Below are 20,227 nucleotides of genomic sequence, written 5' to 3'. Positions count from 1 at the left end.
AGTTACACAAGACTTTTGGGAGGTAGATGTAAAAAGATAAATGAACGAGCATTGGCATTTTTTGGTCCAATAGGGATTATTAACTTTTTAAAGCAGGGTCTCATATCACTTAGGCTGGCCCATAAGCTCAAATGTAGTAAAAAAAAAAAAAGACTTTGAACTTTGATTTTTCTGCTTCAGTCCCCCCAAGTGCTTGGATCACAGGCATGCACCACCATGCCTGGTTTATGCCGTGCTGAGGATTGAAGCAAGGAGCATGCAAGGCAAACACTCTACCGGATGAACCAAAGCTCCAGCCTCTTAACTCTTTTTTTGTGCATGCGATAGAGGTATTAGGATTATCACAGAGCACCCATATTCTTGGAAGGAAATGCTAAGCAATTTAAGGGTGCTTGATGCTGCAATGTTTTTATTGTTTTAGTTTGAAATCCTTTTAAGATTCATTTATTTTGTATGTATGAGCGTTTTGCCTGCATGTATGTATGTATGTATGTATGTATGTATGTATGTATGTATGTATACCATGGGTGTACCTGGGACCCAAGAAAGTCAGAAGACAGGATCAGATCCCTTGAGACTGGTGGTTGTTAGCCATCAAATGGTTGCTGGGAATTGAACCCATATCCTTTGGAAGAGCAGTCTCTCCAGCCTGTTTTACTTTAAAAAAAAAAAAAAACCAACTTTAAAAAAATTTATTTCTTTATTTGTGTGTGTTCACACCCAGCAGATGTGGAAGTCAGAGGACAATGTTTGGGCTGCCCAGTCCCCATGACTGAACTCAGGTCATCAGGCTTGGCAGCAAGGGCTTTAACTGATGACTCATCTTGCCCACCCTGGTTTGCTCTGTTGAGACCACGCATCACATCATACACGCTGGCCTCGAACTTGTGAGGCCAAGGTTGGCCTGGAATCCCTGATCCCCTTGCCTCTCTACCTTCTGAGTGTTGGTTTTAAAGGCATACATTGCGACACCTCGCTTGGATACAACTTAACTTCAAAAGAAAACTGTCTACACACAAGGAGCGTGCAAATGAGATTAACATTACTATTGGTGACTCTTGGTTCAGAAGAGACAGTGCTTCTTTATCTTCCAACCTCTATGTTCAGAAAAGAGGGTCACATCCGGAGTAATTGCAGCAAGGCCATTATATGAACCTGCAAAGTCACCTTCTGTATAAGATAACATTGGGCAGAGTGTAAAAACAAACAAACAAACACACACAAACAAAACCTCCCCTGGCTGAATGGAAAAGTCAAGATGAAATGGGGTGGTCAGACCGAAACCCAGGGTCTTTTCTGAAAGAAGCCTGCTGTCATAGGAGCCTAAGGACAGGCAGTGAGGAGAGAGGGCCAGTTCTGCTAGCCCCAGGCTCAGACTTCTCTACAAAGAAAATCCAGCAAGAGTTGCCAAAAGCCAGGGTTCAGGCCTGGGCCCCCTCACTAGAGACAGGAGGTTCCCTGAGAGTTTAATCTCTACTTCTTGTTGAGAGGCAAGTACCATATTCGCATCAGCTCTTCCAACCCACCTAGGTTGCCTTCCGCTATGGAGGCAAATGAGAACCCTTTCTAGACTTTTGTCATTCCTCAGCCATTTGCACAGGGCACGGGGGCAGCCCCAGCTCCCCAATCAGGTGAGAGAGCCCTGAGGCAGTGAGGTCCTGAATGCTGGGGAGCACAGCCAGACTGCAATCCAGTCCACCTGCCTCCAGGAATACCTCTTATCAGCTCAGAAAACAAGTACTCCCTGGAACCAGCTCGCTGTCCTGGCAGACTTAGTAGCTTCCGGAACAGACTCTTGCATACATCAGGTTTCTGCCCACACCTGTGGCTAGAGCTGTGAGCCCTGCTTCAAGCTACCTCCAAGAAACTTTCCCCAGCCACACATCTGACAACAGCCGTCCTCAGCCTCAGGCGTCTCAGGAGCACCACTGTTTCCTCTTCTTCATACCCATGTCATGGTCACAAACCGGGAAGCTGGGGAGATGGCTCAGTGGATTGACTGCTTGCCATGTGAGCATAAGGACTGGTGTTAGAACCCCCAACACTCACATAAAATTCAACTTGTCTGAGGAGGCAGAGACAGATTCCCCGGAGCAGCCCGGGGGAGCTAGAGTCACGGATTCATCAAGATTTAGGCTAAGAGCAACATCCTGCCTCAGTAAATAAAACAGATATCAATAGCAGAAGGCACCTGATACAACATCTGACCTCCACAAGTACACACACACACACACACATGCAGCCGCACATATGTGTGAACACAACACATTTGAACATATACACTTCTCACATGCACGTGCGCACTCGTGTGAGCGGGCACGTGCCTGGCTCACACACACACACACACACACACACACCACAAACTGCTGCTATAACTCAGTTGGGACTGTGAGAGCCTTGGGTACCTGAAGCCCTGGGCACTCACACCTTGGAGCTGGTTCTAGCTGGCACTGCATAGGCTAGGCACAGCTCTGGGAGGTAGGCTATTTTGTTGTTGCCTTTGGTTTGTGCAATACTAGGAAAGGAACCCAAAGCTTTGCACAAGCTAAACAACACACCACCCTAGCCTTTCAGGTCCTGCTTTATTGATGAGAAGAGGCCTAGATTAGTGACCTCACTTGTCCATGATCATACTTGAGGAGTTGGCTGGGCAGAGCCTAGGCAAGATGGGCTAACTGTAGATTTTTTTCTGCTGCTAAGACAAAGACTTCCCTTGAAACGAGCTTTCTCTTCTTCAGACGTCTCTGCTTCAAGGGGCCATAGCTGTGCCTTGAATGCTACAGCTCCTGACAGCTGTCTGGTTAGAGGGACGTCAGGTTGCGGAGTAGACCACAGTGCAAGGCGAGACAGGGCCAAGCCAAACGATGATTTTGGAACGAGAGTTAGAAGCAAGCTCTCCTTCTCTGACAGGGAGAGAAGCCAAAGTCTTTCTAGGAAGCAGGCCAAGACATGGACAAAGTGGAAGGAGTGGCCAACAGGTAGGAGAACTGACCAGGCCCTTGTGGGCTCGGGTTGCAGGAGGCAGCATCAGAAGCCCAGACCCTTAAGCAGCACACTCGTTGGTCCTCAGCTGCCGTGGCAGTGATGTCTCTGGGCACAGCTTCCCTGCTCCTGCCACCGTTGGGCAGAAATCACTGTTGCTGCCCTTGCACTGGGCTCAGGGTACCAAATCCTGTTTCTGACTGTGCCCATCGAGGGTCTTCAGCACAGCAAGCTATAATAAGCTAGCTTGCCACATCTGGGAATTCAGCCCAGGATTTGAGAAGTACAGGCTCAAAAAACAAGGGCACATAGTACCTCATGCGGCGGTCCAGGGTTCTTTGACAATCGCTCATAGCAGAAAGAGAAGTAGGAGGAATCTGGGAGTCCACAGGTAGAGATTTAAAGGATGGTGGATGCCGGGGACTCTGACTTCTGACTTCCTTTCTGCAGCACATAGGTGCAGGCAGGGCAGAAAGTCCACTGGTCCTGTGCCCTCCAAGGAGAAGAGGCTGAGGAGGTGACAGCACCCTGTGGCCCATGAGCCCCTTGTTAAGAGACTATCTGCTAACACAGGATGTGTAGACTTCCCTGGCTGCACAGGAAGTAAGTCCCCACAGAGGCAGGCTGGGCATGAAAACATGATGCCATTTCCGCCTTTCCGTTTTCATGTGGGGTGTATGTGCGCGCTCGCGCAAGTCTTTGCATGTGTGTGTGTGTGTGTGTGTGTGTGTGTGTGTGTGTGTGCACACGTGTACATGCACGTGGAAGCCCAAGGGTGATGTTGAGAATCATCTTTAATCGCTCTTCCGCTTTATTCATCAAGGCAGGGCTTTGCAATCAAACGCAGGGCTCGCTGGCACGGTTAGCCTTGCTAGCCAGATTGCTTTGAGGATCCTGTCCCTTCCTACTCAGGGGCTGGGAATTTATGTGGGTTCTGGGATCTGAGCTTCGTTCTCACTAGCAAGCATTTTAACTACTGAGGCCATCTCCCCAACATAATTCTATTTGTAATCTACTGGAGCCACCTCAGGGGCATGCTGGGGCTGGATATGGGGTTTTTCCTCCCACCAAACCGTAGCAGGCAGGAATCATAGGTCTCCTCAGATGAGGAGACGGAGCTGCAGGCCAGGCCTAAGAAACTCCCGAGACAGCTTCCGTTTTCCACACCCTGACCTTCCTGCCTTGTGTGCAGGGACACAATTCCATTTTCTCACCTGGTGCATTTTCACAAGAACAATATAGGACAGACCCCACCTCTGCTCCCCTCTGCCCTCCTTCGACTCCAAGAAGCAAAGCACACGGGCCAAAAAAGCATAGAGGAAACACTATAAGCTGGAGAATCGGTGGGAGCCTGGAAAAGGAAGAGCCAGGTAGAAGCAAGAGAAAAAGAGGGAGGGACACAAATGCAGTGGAGGCAGGCCACTGTCCGTGAATTATTCATCTTTGTGCTGAGGCCCCGCTCAGAGCCATGGAGACGCTCAATGAATGTTTGATGAGCTTTTGCCGAAGATGAAAATTCACAAGTGGGCTTGTTTTGTACTGAGCCGATTCCTAAGAAAAGTGCAAACACCGCGTTAGGCATGGGTGACAGTTCTTTGTGCCTATAGCAAATCTAAGACAGAAGAAGGTCTGGAAATTCCTAACCATATAGAAATGACCAGGAAACTACTAACAGTATAGAAATAGGACGGGGCGAGGCAAGAGAGAGGAAGGCGAGGCTGCAGAGCTTGCTGCCTGCAGACCCTGACGATAGCTGAATACCCACCTGAGCAAATTTCTGAGCCTCAGGACAGGTCAGCGGCAGGACTGATCTGATAACTAAATGAGATAGCATATACCAATGGGTTTGTGACCTGCAAAAATTACATTATTTTTAGATACAGACTCTCACTATGGTACCAGGCTGGCCTCAAACCCTTAGGTTCAAATGATCCTCCTGCACCAGCCTTCTGAGTAGCTGCGAGTCTGAGCACAGGCTCCTAAGTGACGTTCAGTGGTACCAGTAAGACCAGGATCTGACTACAGAAAGGACAAAGTAACAAGCTGCTCCATCCTTCTAGGAAAGAAGTGAGCACTTTCTGAGGTGTTTTCTTCAGAGACAGAAAATTCTCGACTGATACCTAGATTGTCCTCAAAATGGCTTCTTTAGCATCTGGCCTCACCTTCCAGCCTCTTGTCTAGCTATCAGCTATCCTCTGAGCAGGAGCAAATGAAAGTGCTCTAGGGAATCCGGCCTCTATCTGTTGATCTATCTCTCCCCAAACCTCGAAGCACATCCTCCAGACGCACGCGTCCCCCCCCCCCCACTTCAAGTTCTTAAAAAGAAGGCAAGGCCCCGAAGAGGCAAAGCTGCTTGCGAAACAGTCTGCATCTCTTGAAGGCCCCTTTGAAGAGCTGCTTGTTGCCCAAGGCCTTCTGGCAAGCTGGTCTCAGACGGTTTAAGGAGAAAAGGAGGAGACGCTAAAGAAACCCCCAAACGCTTACTTCATCCTTCGCCACCTCTATCACCAGAGAGTGTGTTTTGTGCGCCCAGACTCTTACTTGGGAGGACAGTAGTGAGCTTCGGAGTTGTGACATCGAATGAGCTTGTTTCGACTTACTTAAGTTTTCTTCTCCATTTCTCCTTTACATTCTAGTTGTTTTCTTCCTCTCATAATTTCTTCCTCTCATAACTTTCCATAGCATCTATCTGGTGCTCACTGTTTATGACGGGGAATGTATCTTCCTCGGGGACAGAGGTGGGGGTGGAGGTGGGGTGTCTCCACCTGGCGACTCCGTGCATCAAACAAGCCCAGTGATCACATGTGCACCCTACACGGATTCCCACCTCACTTTTCCTGTCACAGGACGATTAGCAAGCCGGACACCAGACTCACAACCAATGAAAACGACACAGAGAGCAGGGAGGCCAGATGAGCAGTGAAGAGGACCTCAGAGCAAGCCATCTAGGTATCTTACAGGTTAGATACGAGCATAGACATCTGGAGGAATCTGGGTCCGGGGAAACACTAAGTACTTCCAAAGCAAGGAGGAAAGACTCTGCCTTCATAAGTAAGCTATAAAGTTCAAGGCTGCTGTCGGACTGAGCTTCCACACAAGAAAACCTATTCATCTCACAACATGGAATAATCAAATCAAACCTATAATCTTTGTCATTTGACTTTTTAGGAAACTTTTTGGGGTGAGAGCCTGGAAAGGGAAGAGGCCTTTTATAATTCACCACCAAACAGTGGAAAGACCTCCACTGGGAACTGGGAAGTCTTCTCCCTGGGAAACCAAGGTCCTCTCTGGTGGTGAAAAGGTCCAAGCAAGCCAGGACACTCAAGGAACATGAGAAGCTTACACCCTCTGGTTAGCACCTTAGTCCCACGGACTAAGGCAGGGTTCACGAGGAAGGTAGACTTCAGGCAGTGTGACTAGGGCCAGGTCTCTCCTCAGTCTGCAGTTAAGACTGTCCTGCTCATCAGAGCCTCCAGACCACTCACTAGAGAGTCTGGCTACCTAGGCTGATCTCAAAGAGAAGAAAAGAAGTGGAAGTTACAAACTGAAACTAACAAACTTGCACAACAAAAGCCCACAACCCATCTGCATCCTGGACTGTCAGGTGGAGTGTGCACTGAGAAGTTTATCCTTCTTTTCAGTCTCTTTCCACTCGTCTTTCCCAAGTTCTCACCAACCTAGATCTTTCCCTCTGCTTTCAGCTCACCACCGCTGCCAAGAAAAGGTCCCATTTTCCTCCTTGACTTTGCTTTTCCTCTTACTCACAGGACCACTGTTGGGGGTGGGGCCAGGCATGGGGGGGTACTATGCAAATATGGCCTTGGTTCCACAGGGGTCCCTGAGATCTCAACAACCTCCAGGAGTGTTGGAGGGGAAGGGAAATCCTGGCAGGATCTAAAAACAGAGGGCTATTGAGTTGAATGTCCGAGAGTAACCCCAGAGGCAGATGGACCTGTTGCCAAGCTTAGTCCTGGTGCTACTAAATTCGCATTCTAGATCACTTCTGGACCTGGACTTTGCAAAATCCAGTCCATTCGCCTTCCACCAATTCCCCACCAGGGTTTCCCAGAAGGCTGGCACTTGGAGTGAGTCGGGATAATCCTCGGGAGCGTGGGAACCTGAGCTACTAGGCAGTCTGTCGGGCAACCATTGTGGACCTTCTCAGACAGGAGTCCAAGCAGGAGCGAGTCTTGGCCAGGAACCAGCTTTCCTTCTCTGTCCCCGGGTCTGGCAGGAGAGTCCCACATATGGCTGCCCGCTCACAGGCTCCTCTCTGTAGCGCCCAAGGGTGGCCATCTTCCACATGGGGAGCGCCAAAGCAAGAAGGCCCGAGCGCCCCCTTGGGAGAGTCTCAGGCTCCCGCTGGACCCGCGCGCAGCATGCGCTGTCGACATGCACCGGACACAGTTTACCACTGGTGGGACTTTCACGGAGGTGCTAAGACCCGGGATCCAAAAGGCTCAGCCTAAGTCTGCCCAGGTAGCCGAGAGAAGGACGATTCCGGGCGTAAGCCGAGCGCACTAGGTACACTTTCTTTTCCTGCTGCACGTCCTGTGCTCCACTAAGAACCGGAGATCTGTTTGGCGCCCAGGAACCCCGGGCTCCCGACACCGGCCTGCAGCAGACAAGAGTGGCTGGCACCCCCAGACTCTTACCGTAGCATCTTCTCCCGAATAGTGTCCGATGACCCGGTGGCCCCCAGGGTGCCGCAGGGACCATTTGGTAACGTTATAGACCTTGCGGTCGATGACGAGCCACCGGTCGGTGCGCAGGTTGTGCTTCTGAATCTCCTCCCAGCGGAAGGTGGGCATCGGAGCCTGGCGCTCGGTGCTTCCCTCTCCCTGGTTACCTCCCTTCCCCATGCTGCCTGTCCACCTGGTGCCCCGTGCGCTACGGCAGCACCGATGGTCCCTCTCCCGGCCGCAGTGTGCGGTCGGCGCCCTCCTTGCTTTCGGCTTTTGTCTTCTACTCCTCCTCCCACCGCGCCTCCTCCCCTCGCCTTCGCCCCTCCTCGCCTTCACTGGCTAGTCAGTATCCCTGCCTTCCCTCCGGAGTACCCTTGGCTTCCCGGTGCCCCGAAGCGGTCCCCTTCCTCCTCCCACCCTCCCCCTGCCTGCTATGGACTTTTGCCTCTGGTGAAAACTCCAGGGTAGCTCAGGGCCTCGACGCCTCCTCCCCCAACCCCTCAGGCTCCCCCCGCTCCAGGCTCCGCATCCTCCCGAGTTCCCCGCCACCCGGGTTTCCACAGTGATCAGCAGAGCGCCTGCACCAATCAGGGCTCGTCGCCCCGCCTGCCATTGGCCCAGGAGGATCTTTCGAAGGCCAGCGGGCTGGAGCGGCGGGTCCTCGGCTCCCCCTCCCTCGCGCCCGCCCGCATGGAGTCAAGCCCTGCTGGGAGGCCGGCAACGTGTCCGACCTCCTCCCTTCGCTGGCTGGAGCGGGGGGAAGCCAGAGTAGATCTCAGAGGAACTGGGAGGGCGAGCGGGGGCGGCGGCTGGGTTTTTCTTTGCGCGCTTCAAAGCAGGAGCGCGCCAGGCCCGCGTTCCGGGGATTTGCACCTGATGCCGGCACAAAGAGGTGCTGCTGCTCTAGAGAGCCTCGCACGGCCTCTGGCTAGACTATGGCCCCTCCAGCGCTAGTTTGGCTGGGTGGCGTTCCCCCCTGGTTAGCTGGGACGGAGACTCTGGTATCTCACATTGTCTGAGTGATCCACATTGTTTGTTGATCTCCTGCAACCTCCCTAGAGAAAGGATCCAGGAGTGGATCTCTGTTTAACCAGAGTTCCGTATCCCTTTATCAGACCATCTTGGAAAAGAACTAACTGCCGAACCTCTGTTTTCTTCCTTTTGCTAAGTACACCCGTGGGGGTGGCCACTGGGGAGGATGCCAGGACTAACTGGACACCGTTCTTGTCTTGGACAGTACACAGCCTGGCTGGGAAGCATGGAAGCAATAAAAGCCCAGTAGTTCACCAACTGCAAGAAAGACACTGATACCAAGGGAGTAGGAAGAGGGGCCCTGCTCACTAGTCTCACCACCCTATGATATTGTTATAGCTAACTTCAAAATGGAGAGTCTAAGCTTAATAATATTATTGTTATAGCTAACTTCAAAACGAAGAGTCTAAGGTTAAGAGAGATAAAATGCTCAAAACACACATAGTTAGCAAGAGGCCCTGCTTGGCCTCTTCCATGGCTCTTTCTAGACTTCAGGTTCCTTAGCTCTTCGTGACATTGGTGCAAAGGAAAATACCCGATGCTGGAGGTGATGCTATTCCCAACATCTCATCCGGTGCTGGCATCCATTAGGAGCATCCTTTCTTCACTCTCCAAACTGCAGATTCAGAATATGAGGCTTTTTTTTGGGGGGGGGGCGGTTTAGAGGACAGAAAAAAGACATCCAAACAGAAAAGCTTGCCCAAAAGATAAGAAAGAATGAAGAAAGTATGGTGGCTATGCCCATAATGCCAACAGTCAGAAACTTGAGGTAGGATATTGCCAAGAGTTCAAGGCTGGCCTGGGCTTCAAAGCAAGATCGTGTAGGGGGGAGGGGACATGCCTGTGAACAAGGAGCAAGACTGGTTTTTAATGTGTGTTAAAGACATAATGTAATAGAGTCAAGAAAGCTGGTTTGGTTTGGGGTTCCCCCCCCCCTTTAAACGTGAAAACTTATTAGAGTTGTAAAGCTCTATCATCGGAATGATTGGCAGCTGAAGAAAGGGAGCCCCCAATTAATGTGTCACAGCAGAACCTCTGAAGGCTGGAAAACGAGCAAGTGCGAAGGCCCCAAGAACGGGCTACAATAATAGACTCCAAATGAGGGCAGGAGTAGATGGGCAGTCCAGAGGGGGCTGGCAGTGGGCAGAGTTCAAGTTGGGAGCAGTCTCACATGCCTACAGGGAGACAGGGACTGAAGGCTTCTCAGCAGAAAAGAGTAGTAGAAATTCACCAACCAAGGGTATGCTCTGATGGGACCTGTGGTGTGCAAAGAGAATCTCAGGGCCTGACACCGCGGCCCAGTTGGAAGAGTATTCACTCCCTGAACTAGATTTCCAGCATGGTATGCACACATGTAATTCTAGCACCCAAGAGGTAGAGGCAGGATAATCCGGAGCTCAGGCTTATCTTTCCTACAGAGTGGGTTCAAGGCCAGCTCTTGAGACCCTGTCTGGAAAAAGGAAGGGAGGGAGGGAGGGAGGGAGGGAGGGAGGGAGGGAGGGAGGAAAGGAGGGAGCGAGGGTTGACTTGGTGGTTAAGTGTAAGCACTGCTGTTTCAGAGGGCCCACGTTTGATTTCCAGCACCCATGTTGGCTGGCTCACAAATGCCTGTAATTCCAGCTCCAGAAGATTCAACACCCTCTTCTGGTCTCCTCTGGTACCTGTACTCACATGCATATACCCACACGCGGGCACACATAATTAAAATAGTTTGTAGAAAGAAAGAAAACTACAGAGGCAGCTTGGGACCAGAAAGGGATGCAGGCCAAGTGAAACAACAGGGTAAACTAAGTAGGCCTGGGTTAGGAGATGGCTATCAGAGGCTGACCCCGCACCGGATGTGGCCTGACATTGTCCTCTGCCCTCTTCCTGTTCCTTCCTGACTGATTGCTCTTTCTGCTCGGATGGGCTGATGAGGCTGTCTACTCAGGGAAAACCTTGCAGTATATAACCTACCCCAGAAGTGCTGTGGGATGAGACTGTCTCTGACATAGAGGGCTGCAGTTCTTTTAGCTGAGGGCTGCTTGCCCCTCAGATTCTGGTGTCCTGCACCCCCAGCAGCAGCAGCACTGGGAACTACAGCTTCCTGGGACCCTACCATGACATCATTGGGATTACTAGTCTTTATCAGGAACATGACATCAGCTTGGGTGGCATGGAGCCCAGACCCTCCCAGAATGCCAAATGAGCAAATGCCCAGGCCCAGTCCTCACATGAGTGGGGAGACAGGACCTGTAGGGTTGTCTCTCACAGTCATGGTCCTCACCGAATGGATGAGAACAGCTTTCCATTTTGCCCTTCAAGGGGACTCTGGTGGCTGCTGGGGACAGCTGCTCCGTAGAAGGAAGAGTCTAGTTACTCAGGAAGTACATGAAAATGAGTCACAGCCTTCAACCACCCTGCACTGTGTAGGGAGTCAAGAGGACACACAAGATACAGGCGCCTTGTGAGCAAAACCAGTAACGAGAAAGCTAGGAAGAAGGAACACTCTGGTGTCTTCCATCTCTTCTTTTTATTGTTGGTCAATATGGCCATGTTGTCCCTAATCTGTAAAATCGTCTCCTAAATTGCCTCTTTCTCATGTCCTCACCCTCAACTCTAAAAAGCTCATTTATTATCGGATTTCCTGACTGCTCAGGGCATTCTTGCTTTACTTCCTATCCCCTTTCACTCCTCAGGTCGTCGTACACGTTTCAATTCTAGAATATGTTGGCCAGCTTCCCGTGACAGTGACAAACACCATCGGATCAACCTAAACACCGAAATGCTTTGTTTGGATTCACAGTTCTAGAAGCTTCAGGTCATATCAGTTAATCTTGTTTTAACAGCGTGGCAGAACGTGTGCAAGAAAGAGATAAAGGTTAGGAAGGGCTCCAGGGCCGGGAAAGATGGCCTAGTTTTCATACAAGCATGAGGACATGAGTTCGGATCCCCAGCACCCACATAGAAGCTGGGTGTAATGGTACATGTCTGCATCCCTACTTCTGGGGTTTTGGGGAGAGAGGAAGATCCCCAGAGCTGGCTGGCTGCCAGTCTAGCCAATTGGTGGGCTCTGGGTTCAATGAGAGACTTTCGTCTCAAAGATAGACTGAGCCGGGCGCGGTGGCGCACGCCTGTCTTGCTTGACCCATCTCCACCTTCATTTCTGAGACAGTCTCTCACTGAACCTCACTCTTGCCGTTTTGACTAAAACTGCCAGGCCAGCCAGCCCCCAGGAGCCATCTGACTCTTACAGCGCCAGGCTCACAGGCACACGTCGCCTTTCCGGCTCTTATGTGGGTGCTGGGGGTTGTACACAAGTCCTTGTGCTTGAAGTAACCACTTCGTCAGCTGAGTCATCTCCCCAAGCCTCGAGGTCACTAATTAATTGATAACCACCAGGGGGAATACCGGCGGCAAGGCCACAAGGCATGATTGTACACCAGAGTGATGCTTATCGGGCCAAAAGGCTCCAGAGGAGCTCAGAATCTAGATTTAGGGGAATCGTCTGCCCTGCTCATGGGCTCAGGTGTCTTGCTTGATTTATTACACAGTTGTTACCTCTGGTGCTCAAGCCTGTGGCATCTAAAAGTGGGGGTCACACTGAGACCAAGCACCCCTCTATCAATTTCATTTTGCATTTGGACAAACTGAAGCTCAGTGAGGAAACTGACAGAGCTGGGGTTCGGCGCACAGGTGTGATTGCAATGAACAGTCTACTTCCTGTTTGGCCTGACTTCAAGCAAGCCACTTTGGTGATAGTTCAACCATAGTTTAATTAGTCTCAGCCTTCTTAATGCTGTGACCCTTTAATACAGTTTCTCATGTTGTCATGACCCCCCCCCAACCATTAAGTTACCTCCTTGCTCCTTCATAACTGTAATTTCGCCACTGTTATGAATCATAATGTAAATATCTTTTACGTGACCCAGGAGTCGAGACCCCACGGGTTGAGAAGCCCTGGCTTAATAGGAGTTGTTGACACATCCTGGTGCTTCCAAGGGCTTTCGTGACAACTGGGTACCGCACTCCACAATTATGTAAGGCAAATGGTATACACTCATCTAGATAGAGATATGACCTGTGCACACAGCCAGCATGTTGGAGCTAGAAGCATGTTAGCATCTAATCTAATAATTTTATAAATCAGATAGGAACTTGGTCTCAGGAAGCTGGGTGGCTGCAAAAATGAAAACCAGGACTTGTTTCTTTTGGCTTCTGTTCCAGGGCTTTCCCCCCTCCCCCCCAGCAAAGCTTTCTGGGAAGCAAAGGACTAGGCACAAATGCCACCCTCGCACTTCAGCGGCTCTCGCTTTCCACATATACTATGAGACAGGACAGAAGAGTTCAGGTGCTCACACAGCCAACTTTGAGAGGCTCAGAAGTACTGCTAAGAAAAGGGAGCCACAGGGGCAGAGCACTGGGACCACGGACCTGGGGCAAGGAAGGACTTGCAAAGGCACACAGCCCAGGTAGGGCCCAAAACAACAAGGTCCTGGAGACCTGGAGATCGGCTGGCTTTGCCTTTAAAACAGAGGAAGTATAGGGCTGGGGAAGTTTCTCAGTTGGCAAAGCACTTTGCCATGCAAGCTTGAGGGCCTAAGTTTGGCTCCTTCGCATCCGCATGTGATGTGATGGGGCCACACACGACTGTATGTAGTCCACAGTAGCAGAGGGAAAGAAAGTGGGACTATCACTGGGGCTTGCTGGCCAGTCAGGCTACTTAACTGGTGAGCTCCAGGTTCTGTGAGAGATCCTGTCTCAAAAAATAAGGTGTATGGGGGATGGGAATAGTGGGGAGGGCGGGCCAGGGGGCGAGAACTAGAGAGATGGCTCAGCAGTTAAGAGTACTTACTGTTTCTGCAGAGCACTAGCTAGAGTTCAGTTCCCAGCTCCCACATCCGAAAGCCCCAAGGGATCCAGCGCCCTCTTCTGGCCTCTGAGGGTGCCTGTACACACACTCGCATTCACATGAATACGTGCATAAACAAACAAACAAATACGGTGAAGGCCGGCAAAAGGACTCATTTGGCAAAGGCACTTGCCACCAATCCTGACGGTTTGAGTTCTGATCCTCAGAGCTCACACAGTAGAGGGAGAGAAGTGACTTAGGAAACTTGTACTCTGCCCTTCACATGTGTGTATCCTCGCACATACACAGTAATCATAATAACAGCAGTAAGGTGGAAACATGATTAAGGAAGACACACCTGTGTTGACCTCTGCCTTCATACTCATGTGTACCCCTGTATGCACGCACCCCCTACCTGCCACATGCACACAGAGGTTTTCCATGTCTAAGAACAGGATGGTATATTCTGAGGCTAAGAGGCCAGTGAAAAGCAAAATAGAATGATACAGGTGCCTGCCCTCATCATGAAGAGACATGGAGATTCTGGGTAATGAGCACAAAGGTCCCGACGTGCATCAGGCACCAACTGCTTCCGTGGCACAAAGGTCTTGTCAGAGCTGATGACCTCTCCAGATCCCCATCGAGCCAGCTGCACTGCTCAGCTTCAGATCCCACCCCTGGAGGTGACAGCATCCTGTCCTAGCCCAACCATTTAATATCCTTGACCATGTTCATCTGGGAGCCAAGTGGAGCAGCTGACAGGAGAGCAGCGTGTTGTTTTAAGGGCACCAAATGGAGGCACCCTCTATCCTCACCGTCACTGTGCCTCTCTTGGCTCTTCTCTCTCTTGTGAAGATAATGAGTGGGTTACCTCTACCTTCCCACCTGTAGGTCTCCTGACTTTAAATTCAAGTCACCACCGGTCCTATTTCAAGATGGCTGTTGAGGCTGTAGTTAGTGTGTACAGGGGCCGACCCATCCCAGGTGCAGGGATGTTGGGAGGGTCTGCCTGCCTGTAATAGAACCTACTTTGGAGCAATGGAGAGAGAGAGAGAGAGAGAGAGAGAGAGAGAGAGAGAGAGAGAGAGAGAGAGAGACTCTGAGAGAGAGACTCTGAGAGAGAGAGACTGAGAGAGAGAGACTAAGAGAGAGACTGAGAGAGAGAGAGAGAGAGAGAGACTGAGAGAAAGAGAGAGAGAGAGAGAGAGAGAGAGAGAGAGAGAGAGAGACTGAGAGAGAGAGAGAGAGAGACCTTTTCTTACTCCTGCTTAAGCCATGAGTCTGGGTGTTGACGCTAGGGAGAGTTCTTCATCAATTTACCATTTCTGTTAAACCCTCTAGGCAGACCTGAACTCTCTCACAGTCCCAAAGAGATACTACAGCAACAGGTGGGCCAAGTTAACTCCAGGTCTAGTGGGCTCTGACGTTTGTTCCTTCTCTCTAACCCCAAGGCCTTCCCCTCCCCCAGCACCCGCACAATTCCTCCCTGGGTTATACACACTGTGTCTAAGGCCCAGCGCCTGGTGCCCACCTCACTTTTCTTTTTTAATTTTCCAATGGTCACCGTCCAGGCACATTCCCCAGATGTGACTGTGACCTCTTAGTCCTTCATCTTACTCCTCTTTGCTTGGAAATCCAGTTCATCCCCTAGCTATAGTATCCTGAATCTCTGGCCTGAAGCTCCTACTCTACCTGAAGACCCCACTGGGGATTTGCCTCTGCTTTTCTTTTTTTTCTTTCTTCTTTTTTTAAAAGATTTATTTATTTTTTATTATGTATATAGTGCTCTGCTTGCATGTACTCCTGAAAGCCAGAAGAGGGCGCCAATCACATTACAGATGGTTATGAGCCACCATGTGGTTTCTGGGAATTGAACTCAGGGCCTTTGGAAGAGCAGGTAGTGCTCTTAACCACTGAGCCATCTCTCCAGCCCTGCCTCTGCTTTTCTAAGTCGTGTGTGTGTGTGTGTGTGTGTGTGTGTGTGTGTGTGTGTGTGTGTGTGTGTGTGTGATGTAAAAATGTGTGCACTTGTGTGTGGAGGCTAGAAGTTGTCCAAATGTTTCCATCCATCCATCCATCCAACCATCATCTCTATCTTTTAAAAAAAATTTTTTTTTAAGACAGGGCTTCTCTGTGTAGCCTTGGCTGTCTTGGACTCACTTTGTAGACCAGGCTGGCCTCGAACTCACAGTGATCCACCTGCCTCTGCCTCCCGAGTGCTGGGATTAAAGGCGCGTGCCACCACACGTGGCCTTCTATCTTATTTTTTTAAGACAGGTCTTTCACCACTTTCCTGGATGCCTCTGCCAAAGCTGAGGTTACAGGCTTGTACTGTAGCCTCTGGCTTTTAGGTGGGTGTTGGGAATCGAACTCAGGTCTTCACAATGAGTAGCAGACACTTTGCCAAATGAACCGTGTCCCCAGCTCTAAGATAACAAGACCTTTCTGCATATAGGATCAAGACGGCTCATACATCTTCCCCACCCATTAAGTTCTTCATGGGAAGAGACTAAGGCTGACTCAGAGCTAAGTTCTTGATGAGGATGCTCATCAAACATTTGCAGAATTTGGTTCCAAATGAAACTCTGGGGAAGAAGGTGAAAGCATGCCTCCGGCACAATGTTTATGCATATCAGCATGTATACAGGCACATCTACCCACACCCATCTGTATGTGCACTCGTGCCCATGTGTCAGATATTGATGTCCTATGAGTCCCTTGATTGGTCCCTACCTTATATATGAGGCAGAGTCTTGCACTTGAACCCAGAGCTCATTTACTCTGCTCGTCAAGCTAGCCATCTAGTTCCAAGGATCCCATGCTCAGCCTCCTCAATGATGGGATTGTATATGGACCACTGCCCAGGACCAGCCCACATATGTGAGCCATTGAAATAAAGCCTTTATCACACAGCCAGGCCACCTCAAAGGTGGGAGCTAGCTACTTGGTCTGTATGAAGGCTTGTCTCTGCCAGCTGGGCTGCTGAGGTAGAGAGCAAACTGGAGGATCCCATCTCTCAGCCTCCTCAGTGCTGGGATTATATGTGGGCCACTGTATGTGCCTGGCCCACATATGTGGGTTTTGGGGATCTGAGCCAGCTCCCCAACTTCAATCCTTTTTGTATACCCTTGGGCGTAGCACTTCCTACACTCTCACTCATTCCTACAGCATCTGAGAGGTGTTATGGTGGCTCTGTGGTATGTCACTTTAGGTGAAGTGACCAACATTTCTCAGAATTCCCTTGCTGTTAGGGTCCTGGGTCAGGGCTAGTCATGGCAGACCTGTGTGCAAGGTTTGGGAGGCAGAAGTGGAGTGCAGCCATGTTGTCATGCTCTGTAGGTTGTGCTGAGCAGATGTAAGAGACATCCTATGGATGGTCCCTAGGCTGCTGCCTATTCTGCTGGCCTGGGGCATCTACTGGGCTTACTGTCATCTAGCTCCAGGGCCAGGTACATGGGGCTCTGAGGTAAAGGGCAGGGTTTGTCTCCTAGGTCATTTAAATTACTGAGACTGCAGGGTCTGGAGCCATATGTGTTATTACAGCTTCATCTACCATCCTCAATGTACCAACTAGAGAGGCAAGTGATAGTGAAATCAGAGAAAGGAGACTTATCTAATGTGACCACATTGGGAGGAGGAACAATAAGAGGATCCAGTGACACCACCACCCCACCCCCACACCCCCCACCCCCAGGTCTGTCTTCCGGATATTGACTTGAGCATTTGGCTTAAATAGAAACCAGGAGATGTGTATAAATAACTAAGCAGTCTTGGTAAAGGTGCAGCCCCGCCCACTACTGACCCATCGCTGTCTAGGCGTCAGTCTGTCCTGCAAGGTGGTCTGATAAGTTGTCAGAACTGTCACAGAAAAGTTTCCACTTGGCTGGCACTAGGCCTAAACTGTTTTCTTCTCTCAGCATGAGATTTCTGGAGGAAATTTTAATTCTTTGGGGTTCATTGTTTCCGCATACTGGTAGCAGAAAAGGAGCACAGTGTCCTTTCCGCCTCCCTTCTGTCCTGCCAGGGGTCTTGCAGATGCAGCTCCAGTTTGCTCTCTACCTTAGCAGTCCACCTGACCTCAGGCCCAGCAGCCACAGAGACAAACTTTTGTATAGACCAAGTGGCCAGTTCTTGTGACCTGACCATGTGATAAAGGCTTTATTTTACACCTCCCTTGTTGACGGAACCAGTCTGTGTATATTCTCTGATAGGCATCATCTAAGCCCTGGGCATAGGAAAAGAAACAAGACATTATTTTCTTGGGTCTCATATTCCTGACTACTGAGTCAGGCATGGTATAAGCCTAGAATCCTGACACTCAAAGGTGGAGGTGTGAGAATAACAAATTAGAGTTTAAAGCCATTTAGCAGACCCACCAAGAAAAGAAAGAAGAAAACCCAAGCCTGGGGATATAGCTCAATTGGTAGAGTGCTTGCTTTGCATACATAAAGTCCTGGGTTCCATCCCCAGCACCCCATAACACACACAATGTAGCACATGCCTATAATCCTAGCCCTGGAGAGGTGGAGACAGGAGGATCAGGGGTTGCAGGGCAACGTGGGTTGCATAGAAAGTTTGAGGTCAGCCCAGGCTACATGAGGCTCTGTCTCAAAAAATAAATAAATAGAATGAATAAACTCTGGGCAGGCACGATGGCTCAGTAGGTACAGGTACCTGCCACCAAGCCTGACAACCTGAGTTCAGTCCCGGCAACCCAGATGGAAGAAGGAGATCCCCACGTGTGTGTGTTTCGCCATGCATGTGCCCCACCCTTCCTATAAATAAAGAGATGTAAATTGTGTCGTTGTTTTAATTCCTGACTGCTCTGTCAGGGATAGGACTGGATGAGACCCCAAGTGCACACGAGGCCTTTTGCTGTGCATTGGCAGGCTGCAGGAGCCTGTCCTCCCAGGGCACAGTGAGTCATGAAACTGCCTGGCTACTTACTGAAAAGAGACAGGAGGACAAGGCAGGGGGCCACTGGGGTCGGGTATGGGCTGTGAGCCACAGAAATGTTGTTTGAAAAGTCTCAATGAAGCCCATTAAGTAATGTATGTTAAGTGATTAATAATAACATATGTTATTTGGAAACAACAACAGAGCCAGTTGCCTGCCTGGGCCTGGGGGCTGTGTCTGCTCAGGGCTAAAACAAAGACCTTTGGGCCCTGCTCATCAGTTGGTTCAGCCAAACAACTGAAAGTTATTTTGCTCTGTGTTAATTCTGAGGCCAAAGACCTATGCTTAGCGTGGTAGGTGAGAGGTCACGGCCACCATAACGTGCTGCTCCAACTGTCAGGGAGGGAGAGGCAGCTGTTTGGCTTTTAATTTCTAATCCGCCACAGAATGAAACTTTCCTGAAACAAAGACAAAGACAAATCATTGGGAAATGGAAGGTAATGTCATAGATAATGGAACAGGAAATTGTCAGGTAGAGAGTTCAAAAGTGGGTAGGGGTGACAGCGATTAGAGCACAGTGAGAGGGGCTAGAGAGATGGCTCAGTGGTTCAGAGCACTGGCTTGTCTTCCAGAGGACCTGGGTTCAATTCCCAGCAAGCACACACATGTACACACACACACACACACACACACACACACACACACACACACACACAGAGTAACTCACAGCCATCTGTAACTCTAGCCCTAGGGTATCTGACACTCACTTCTGGCCTCTTTGGGAACAAGGCATGCTATGCTCACGGTACACAGACACACATAGCCAAAGCACCCATACATATAAGTAAACATAAATATCTTTTTAATAAAAAGAATAGCTAACAAGGAGGGATTCTTTCTAGAGCTCCAAGCAAGGATAGCCAGCAATTTATGATGTACATCAAAATAACTAAAGGCCCACAAGAGGACTTAGCAGATAAAGGCATTTGCCACCAAGCCTAATGGCTTGAGTTCAGTCTCTACAATGTATAGTCAAGGAGAGAACCAACTCCCACAAGTAGTCCTCTGGCCTCCACAAGCATGCCACGGTGCAAGCATGCCTGCACTAACACACGCATCATGTGAACACACACATACAGTAATAATAAAATTTCATATCACACTCTCATAGTACACATCATAAATAAGTGCAAATACTGCATCAACCTAAACAATATTGTTGGTGTTTTGGAGACAGAGTCTTTTGTAGCCCAGGCTGGCCTTAAACTTGATATGTAGCCAAAGATGGCCTCGAACTCCTGATCCTCCTCCTGTCTCCATTTCCTGAGCACCAAAAAGTTAAGACTTTTTTTTTTCTTTTTTAAGAAAATGAAATACAAAACCAACTCAGGATCTGAGCCCAAGTTTTCTTTATCTGGATTCATAGATGTAAAGTGACATCACTTTGCTAGAAGCATTCCTAAATGCTGACTCCCAATTACTGCGCTTTTCTAGTCTCCGACCGGCAATATGTGGGAGGTGTAGTGTGCAGGCTGCACTTTGAGGATGCTTGCCCATGATGCCACCCAAGGCCTGGGCCTCTGCCTTCAACATGCTACCTAGGCATTGCCACCGAGAGCCCTGCCTCTTTTGGTGCAAGACAAAGAAAAGGAGCCTGTGAGCCACTCACTCAGTGACTTTGCTTCCAGACCAGGCCTCTCCGTGGCTCGGGTTTCCCCTATGTGGGATGGGGTGCAGGCAGGACAGTTAGATAATCTAAACAAAGTGGACTGTGGGTGCTTTCCCGTGCGTGCTTCCCACC

The 20,227-nt window shown here is 49.9% G+C and overlaps 1 protein-coding gene across 1 annotated transcript in view; it reads right to left on the bottom strand.

The window, feature by feature from the left end:
* The window catches only part of FADS2 (fatty acid desaturase 2), a 35,377-nt gene extending 27,300 nt beyond the window's left edge, over positions 1-8,077 (bottom strand). The window contains exon 1 of the mRNA XM_084772615.1: positions 7,638-8,077. Coding sequence (XP_084628741.1) covers positions 7,638-7,844 — 207 coding nt within the window. The 5' untranslated portion in view covers positions 7,845-8,077. The remainder of the gene's footprint in view (positions 1-7,637) is intronic.
* Between the last annotated feature and the right edge of the window lie 12,150 nt (positions 8,078-20,227).

Source organism: Acomys minous, assembly GCF_964271855.1.
Source record: "Acomys minous genome assembly, chromosome: 2".
In the NCBI taxonomy this organism is placed as follows: Eukaryota; Metazoa; Chordata; class Mammalia; order Rodentia; family Muridae; genus Acomys; species Acomys minous.
The sequence above is the reverse complement of the archived record's forward strand: the minus strand, read 5'-3'. Positions and strand labels throughout refer to the sequence as shown.